Source organism: Sinocyclocheilus rhinocerous, unplaced genomic scaffold (assembly GCF_001515625.1).
Source record: "Sinocyclocheilus rhinocerous isolate Xijiao unplaced genomic scaffold, SAMN03320098_v1.1 scaffold184, whole genome shotgun sequence".
In the NCBI taxonomy this organism is placed as follows: domain Eukaryota; kingdom Metazoa; phylum Chordata; class Actinopteri; order Cypriniformes; family Cyprinidae; genus Sinocyclocheilus; species Sinocyclocheilus rhinocerous.
Window position 1 is genome coordinate 378634 of NW_015659717.1, and position 7663 is coordinate 386296.

General features: G+C 37.5%; 1 protein-coding gene across 5 annotated transcripts in view; it reads right to left on the reverse strand.

Annotated features, from left to right (window-relative positions):
- LOC107724194 (protein NDRG3-like) overlaps positions 1 to 7663 on the reverse strand; it is a 72715-nt gene that overhangs the window by 8602 nt on the left and 56450 nt on the right. For 3 of the 5 annotated variants that reach the window (XM_016533016.1, XM_016533018.1, XM_016533019.1), the window contains 10 exons: positions 7086 to 7148; positions 6844 to 6904; positions 4013 to 4099; positions 3399 to 3455; positions 3195 to 3298; positions 3053 to 3118; positions 2903 to 2954; positions 2395 to 2442; positions 1266 to 1301; positions 1122 to 1173 (listed from right to left, as the gene is read on the reverse strand). In XM_016533016.1, coding sequence (XP_016388502.1) covers positions 1122 to 1173; positions 1266 to 1301; positions 2395 to 2442; positions 2903 to 2954; positions 3053 to 3118; positions 3195 to 3298; positions 3399 to 3455; positions 4013 to 4099; positions 6844 to 6904; positions 7086 to 7148 — 626 coding nt within the window. Of the gene's footprint in view, positions 1 to 625; positions 644 to 1121; positions 1174 to 1265; positions 1302 to 2394; positions 2443 to 2902; positions 2955 to 3052; positions 3119 to 3194; positions 3299 to 3398; positions 3456 to 4012; positions 4100 to 6843; positions 6905 to 7085; positions 7149 to 7663 lie in introns of all 5 variants that reach the window. The other 2 variants (XM_016533015.1, XM_016533017.1) reach the window with 1 other exon arrangement.

The window sequence follows — 7663 nt, forward strand, 5'->3', positions numbered from 1 at the left end:
TTATTCTGTATTTAACTTATGCAGTGAGCACTATTGTGCTATTTTAAACGTAATTTTTAAATTTCTGCACCTGAATACTACAGTTACTGATTTTATTTGTAACTTTGTTGTATTCATCTATGCTTTTAATTTGTGTAACTGTTTTTTGTGTGCTAGTCAAGCTAGTAGTTTTTGCTGTGCTATAGAAGTACTTTAAGTAAGCTTTCAGTAATAAATGAAGAGCAAACCTTTTTTTTTTTTAGCTAATCCAAAAAATGATCCGATCCGTGACTCGAAATTCGTAATATTCGAACGGTGAGTTTTGTGATTCATTGCACCACTAGAAATAACACACCTTTACATACAACAACACACAAAAATGTCATTTAATGTTTATATCCCGGAATAAAAGCCTATTCTGAAAATAACCATATAAACATTAGAGCTGAATGAAGCCTTGAATACAGATTCATGGAGGTTTGAGGTACTGTATTACAGCAATAAAGTTTCCATGCTATGCAAACCTCTGTTCAGGCAAAGGACCTTTTAGGGCACAAGAGATATTTATCCTGAAGATCAGAGAAGGTTTTGTCACACAGGGCTCATGCCACACAGCATGCTCTTAGAGGAAGACTAGTGTACTTACACGCTGAAGAACGCAGCACTGCACAGCCACACGGGAGACAAGTCATGTGTTAGTGCAGAGGACGGCTGATCTGAAACCTGCTTAACTCAAGAATACTGGCCTGAAGCTTCGAGTAATAAAGCCAGATCAGCAGTGGATAAATTACAGTTCTTTTCAAGATTCATAACATCTGATTCCTTGTGTTCTTGCTTTGAACAGGCAGGATTTTCTCTCTCACACCTACACCCGTCAATGTGTCATATTCCTGCAGCTGTTATGAGTTGTGTGAGTATTTATGACGTACATTATTAAACCCCCGGAGACATACAGTATGTAAGTCGTTGACCAAAGTGACATGAAGCTGACATCTCTCTAACAACACGATGCTTTCAGACAAAAATGCAAACAAGAGGCAAAATATATACAAACAGTGAAGGTATATAACTGAGGAAGATGATACGATTAAACGTTTAACATTAAAGTGGCCTATGAAAAGACAAAGAGGACAGATACTTACTGTAGCCCATTCCCTGGACAAAGTACTTGAAAGCCTCAGCGAGTTTACCCGGCTGAAAATAGAAAACATCCACATTTAATACAAGTCTAAATTACATTAAACTGATGCTGTGGCAGACACAATAGTGTTGTCTTTTATTCTTACTTGGACAACTTGGGGAAGTCCACCACAATCTGCCATCTGAAGAGAGGAAGGGAACAATAATCAATTGTGTCATACTGAAGTACAATAATCAACAGAGATGGAAACTTGAAAAATGTCACAAAGATGTGACTCCAGATGAAGAAAATCCTTAAAATATAGCTTTAAAATGATTTACAATTGATTTTAGCATAAGGATAAAAAAAAGTGAAAAGAAAAAAAACAAAAACATTTCACCAACAAAAAATGGTTATAAGGCAGTTATTTTTAATCTTTTGCTGTAGTGTGTCAGTAGGAAATATCAGTTTACATTTCCAAACATTCTTTTTGCCATTAATTGTAATAATCCAGTGAGATTTTTGTTTGCACAAGGAGTCTGACAACAGTCAGTGCTCCACACAGAGATCCGATCTTTGGATCTTCGATCTGACTGGAATTAGAAGAAGAAGAAGAAAAAAAAAACAGAGACAGACTAAATCCAGAAGAACTGTGGCAATGTCTCCAAAACACTTTATTGAAGAAACCTACCTGCAAAGCTACAGTACTGTGAAAAGTTTTAGGCAGTGAGGATGCTTTCAGAAATAATGTCATACATAGATTTTATCGATCAATTAACTTCTATTAACTAAATTAAATTAATATTTGGTGTGACTGACTACCCTTTGCATTTAAAACAGCTTTTGTTCTAGGTGCACTTGCGCATTGTTTTTCAGGTAGCTTTACAGGTAGGTTTCTTCAAACGTCTTGGAGATATTGCCATAGTTCTTCTGGATTTTGTCTATCTCAGATTCTTCATGACTGACTGACTTCTGACTTGATTAGCGATAGCGGGACCTCAAACATTTTATTTGTTGACAGATTTATAATTAAAAATTTTACATTTTCAAATGTATGTTACAAGCGACCCAAACTCTCAGCACATGCAGAGATGGAGTTTGTGTGGTGCTACATTTACTGCAAACCACTCTCTTTACTCTGAGACACTAAAAACACTGGATCATGAGTTGCTTTTGTGTAAAAGAGCACAGTGCGGCGCTTTCTTGACAACTGAAAACCTCATTCGGTCTACACAAAGGTGAGAGTTTGCATCGCTAAATTAAAACATTGCTCTAGGAGAAAAAAGCTGACATGCCTTGAGTAGAGTAGTCTTGGTTGGATTTAGCCTTGAGTTGCATTCAACCTGTAAAAAAACAGATAAAATCCCACCTGGTCAGTTTAGAAACAAAATGGAAGGTATAGACAGATAAAATGACCAACTCTACACTAAACCAAACAGTTTGCTCAGCATTAGTGGCTCAGTCTCACTCTAAAGTGCTAAACTTAGGCAAACTCACTAGGTGTGTTCATTAAGTGCACATTAAGCTGTTACTGTAATAAGGATTTTAGAACGGATGGAATTGCTGTTTTGGACAATCAGGATCCAAGACCTGAAGCATATTATAGTTATTCAAGAGTGCTTTACAACAAGCACAAGTGCATAAGACTTTATGATGCACAGCCCCTTTTAGGACGTGATGTCATTGGTACACTCTGAACGGAAATGTATGAAGAGATGAGCATAATGGGCCTTTAAGAAAGCACACTGTGTTCTCTACCGTTGCCCATAGATGCAATGGCAATGTTCTCGATTAGTCACTCACCACAGCCTCTACCGCTGGTGATGTGTCACCAACTATTAGCAAGGCAGGACACCTAAACAGTAAGAGAAGAAAGACATAAAAGGTCTAAGGAAGAGAAGGCACAATGATTTACAGCCAAAATAGAGAAAAACAGACAACCAAACAACCTACTTCAGCGTTTTGACCGTATTTTCATTAAGTCCCAGGACAGGCCTCTCAATCTCCAGATCTTGCCGACTGTGACATGCAAATGAAAACCTTTATCAAGATCAGCTCTTATGACAATGATCAGTACATGAACTGATAATGTCACCTGTTGTAGGAGTGGCAGAAGAGAGCCAGGTTGTCCTGATTGATGTCCTGAGCGATGTGCAGACGATATGTTTGAATGATCTCCTGGTTCTCTGTCAGCTCGTCCTGAGGTACAAAAGCTCATGAACACACTCTAAGAGAAATGTTTTTGTTCTGAGTGAATCATCTTATAGATGCGGAGGTGAGTGTCATATTTAAGGCCTACCGTGCTGAAATGGTGTGCCATCACAATGTCTACAAGATTGCTGGTCCATCCAGATAACTACAACAGAAACGCACATGCAAATTTTTAGTGAAAAGCACAATGTTTGAAGATCAAACAAATTGTGTTCCCAGCACCTCCACTGACTTGAGCACCTTTAATTATTGTAGCATTCTGACCTCTAAGGTTATTATGAGCTTTACAACAGAGAAATCATTAAGAAGATCAACTACAATAATCTGTTGAGAAATCTTAAGTATGGAGGAATGGTTAGGGTTAGCTTTTGGCTAATAATGAAAGGATAGGATATCTTAATTATGCATAATAGTGTATAAAGAAAAGAAAAAATAAAATTAATTCCATGCATAGTTGATTACACTAAAATGCGAATGAAAATGGTATCTTTTTTTTTTGTTGAGAAAAGCATCCAAGATAATACTAAGATTATTGTAAAAGACTACTGTGGCAGACTAAAGCATTATGTGCCTATTACAAAAAACTGTACCTTTGGCGATACAACAGCTTGTTGCTGGGGCAGTACGAGTATCATATTTTTTATAGTCATTTATTTAACTATTTAATAATTTTCTGCACAAAATAAACATGCAAAATTTTACCTTAGAGGCAGCCCAGTCAATCCAGCCCTTAGCACAGGGGTCCACATTGATGAGAACCAACCCCTCCACCAGAGCAGGCTCATTCAGCTAAGAGAATGGTAAGATTACATGGATTAGTCCATCATTATGGCTCATACTGACTTTAACACTCAGAGCACCTACTGACTGAGAGGATTGTGCGCTTGACATGTAGGCGATCGAACAGTCTAATTAGACAGATTCTTGACTTCTTGTGGTATTGCTACCTATAGACTTGTCAGGGTCATGTGACAGTCGAACACATTGTGATTGGCCTGGGAGCACAAAATACCACAGAAAACCTGATTTAAATAAAAATGTCAGTAGTCAACATGAAAATCAAAACCGATCCCATTTACTTTCTGAATACTCATTCTCAGCCTTTTCTCTTGTGCATCAGTGCATATTATTCTAAAGAGTAATCTTCAAATTTTGCCATCAAACAGGTATAAATACTTCTGCATCTGCAAAATCCTTCCTTTTTGGTGGACATTACCAATTTTGCTCGTTACTGGTTAAAGTTTAATTATGCTAAAAGGCAAATAGCTGTTTAAAAACGATAGTTCGACCAAAAATGAAAACTGTTGCCATTGTCACCCTCACGCTGTTCCAAACCTGTATGACTTCATTTTTATTCTGAACAAACAAAGATAATTTGAAGACTGTTGACTTCCATTGCATGTATGAATGAATTAATGATTTAAAGGTGACATCAGATGCAAACTTCACTTTTATATGATGTTTGAACATAAATGTGTGCTGGCAGTACTACACAACCACCCTATAATGATAAAAATCCACCCAGTGTTTTTTTAACATCCCCATAAATCATAACATCTTTCTCAGATCAACCCGTTCACAGATTGTTGGCAGTGTGACGTACTTTTGGCAGGCCCCTCCCATGATTGTTTGACTGACACTGGTGTTTTAGCACAGACCCGCCCTGAGTGAGCTGTGAACAGTCCACCATTGTTTCGACGCCGGAGCAGATGTAGACAAGAATGTCTCCTAAGTGATTGAGGTGTTTTGTTGTTGGATGTAATAATGAACATAGCAGTCGTCATTAACTCCCTACATCTGAGCCGCTGAAGCCACAGTGGATAACTTTTTTTTTTAAGGGAATGCGCCCCCCAATCTACGTAAATGCATTTATGTTTGCGTGAATAATGGCCTCCTGTAGCGAATCCATGCGTTTTTGTAAGAAAAATATCCATATTTCAAACGGAGGGGCCAGGATAATTTTTAATATAACTTCGATTGGATTCGTCTGAAAGAAGAAAGTCATATACACCTAGGATGCCTCGAGGGTGAGTACATCACAGGCTAATTTTCATTTTTGGGTGAACTAACACTTTAAGACCCTAAAGAATCATATAAACTTATGGAAAATGGGCATCTGATGTCCCCTTTAATGCATGAATGCATGAATGAATGAATGAATTTCCACAGAAGAAAGTCATACAGTTTTAAAACAAATGAAGGTCAATATATGATGACCTTCATCATATATTTATTTTTTAGGTGAACTATTCCTTTAAGCATCATTTTAAACTACAGTGGTAGATAATGAAGCATTTATAAAATCTTTGCCCATGTTTAACAGTAATGTAATAAATATTAAAGGAATGGGATTTGAGTAGTTGGCTGACTGAAAAACTCTTATTTGAGTCTCCATTCTAGTATGGAGTGCCACTTTATAAGGTCTAGTTCGTGACAGATAAAATCAGATTTTACATTTTGTTTACATATTCGGTTTTACCACTGAAATAGGCCTGTTACAGAAGATGGCTTGATAATGCAACAAAGTAAAGCCATGGGAAAGGGATCACTTTACAAATTGCTTTACAGGTCTGAGAAAGTCAACTTTAACCTCAGTGGTGACCAAGCAAAAACGTCTACCTATACGTGACCTATACATCATCACCTTAACCAAGTTCTCATTATCTCAGTGTCCAAAGCGCTAACTTACTGCAAGGGCTCACACTTGGTTTTAACAAAGAAATTCAGCTACAGGCAGCCATGTGAACTAATCAAAAGTCTTGTTACAGTGATCGTGATGGAAAAAAGTTCAGGTTTCACACCTCTTCTTTTTCCTCTCTGCATAACGCTCTGCACCAGACATTCAGAGAAATGCAAACCCTCGAGGCAGCACTCACATGACCACATGTCTACGGACAAGCATGTGACAAGCAAATTGTAATTCAAATGAGTTTAAGTTTACGGTGCTGAAGTTGTTCTGCAGAGCTGCGTAGGTGTGTGTTTGTTCAAATCGGCCATCTGACATCACAGAACCCAATTAGCAAGTGGCAGAAATATGATAAATGTGCAATGCAAGCTGATAGATGGATGAAAGTGTGAGGTGCTGAACTGAAGTAATAGAGTCAATAGTGAAAGACAGCCACATTCTTTAGTTAATTGGAGAAAAATACCCTTTATCACTTTATACCTTGATAATAACCAGCAGGAAACATGAGAGTGAGTGTGTGTTTGAGTGTGTTTATGAAGGTATCTATCCTCAGCGTTCATGTTTGTGCGTAGATGGTGAATAAGAGCTTTGTGTAGGGTGAGAGTGTGAATGCATGTGTGAACTATGCATCTCAGAGGAGGTGTGGGGATTTATTGAAGACTGAGGACAGATGGTTTTACTGCAGACACACTTCAAGGATCTCTGATGACCTGAACTTCATTCAGCTGCTCAATTAAACATCTAATGGTGCGTTTTCACAAGCTACTCCAACTAACGGTTAGATATTACAACATACAATGACTGATCGGTCATTATAGCAAAATAAAAGGGAAGATATTTTACTTACAGCCAGTCTAGTGAGGATATAAGCTCCCGCGCCCACACCGATACCAATCACACTGTTGATCCTGTTAATTAAAGAACAATCATTCATATTGCTTATTAACTGGCATATATTCTCATAAAAATACACAAATTATTTGAGGCTTTAATAGAAGCCATCATGATTTCTTAAACATATGGCATTTATTTTTATTTAATTGTATTGAATTAGGGATCATGTACAGACTGACTGAGGTCTGGACTCACTTTAGCTGGGTCAGAACTGAGGGCAGCATCTCGGCAAGCTCATCCATGGTTGGGTACTGGTACCTGAGGGAAAGAAAAGGAAGACAAAAGTGACAAATTAGTCTATCTTAAATTATTTTAATTATTATAAGTAAGTGTGAAAACACTGTATCAGCAGTGGTGGAATAGATGGTGCCTCAGTGAACTGCTTAACATGCTGTCTATGATTACAGAACAGTTAATGTTAGAACTGGTTAATCCTGCTGCTACTAATGCTTTTCTCCTTTTGAAAGTCGTGAAAGCACTATAGTGGAGCTTTTCTTTTGCTATTTAAGCAAATGGGAACTCAAAAAAAAAAAAAAGACCGTCTCCCATTCACTGCTATAGACGCTTACCCAACTATGACGATTTACGAAAGAGGAAGGAGAGAGAGTGACAAATTAGTCTAGCTTAAATAATTTTTAGTTGTGAGTGTGAAAACACTGTGTCAGTAGTAAATGTGTGAGTTTTCAAGTTGAATAGATGGAGCCTCATTAGTGCACTGCTTTGCATGCTGTCTATAATTACAGAACAGTTAATGTTAGAATTGGTTTTATATA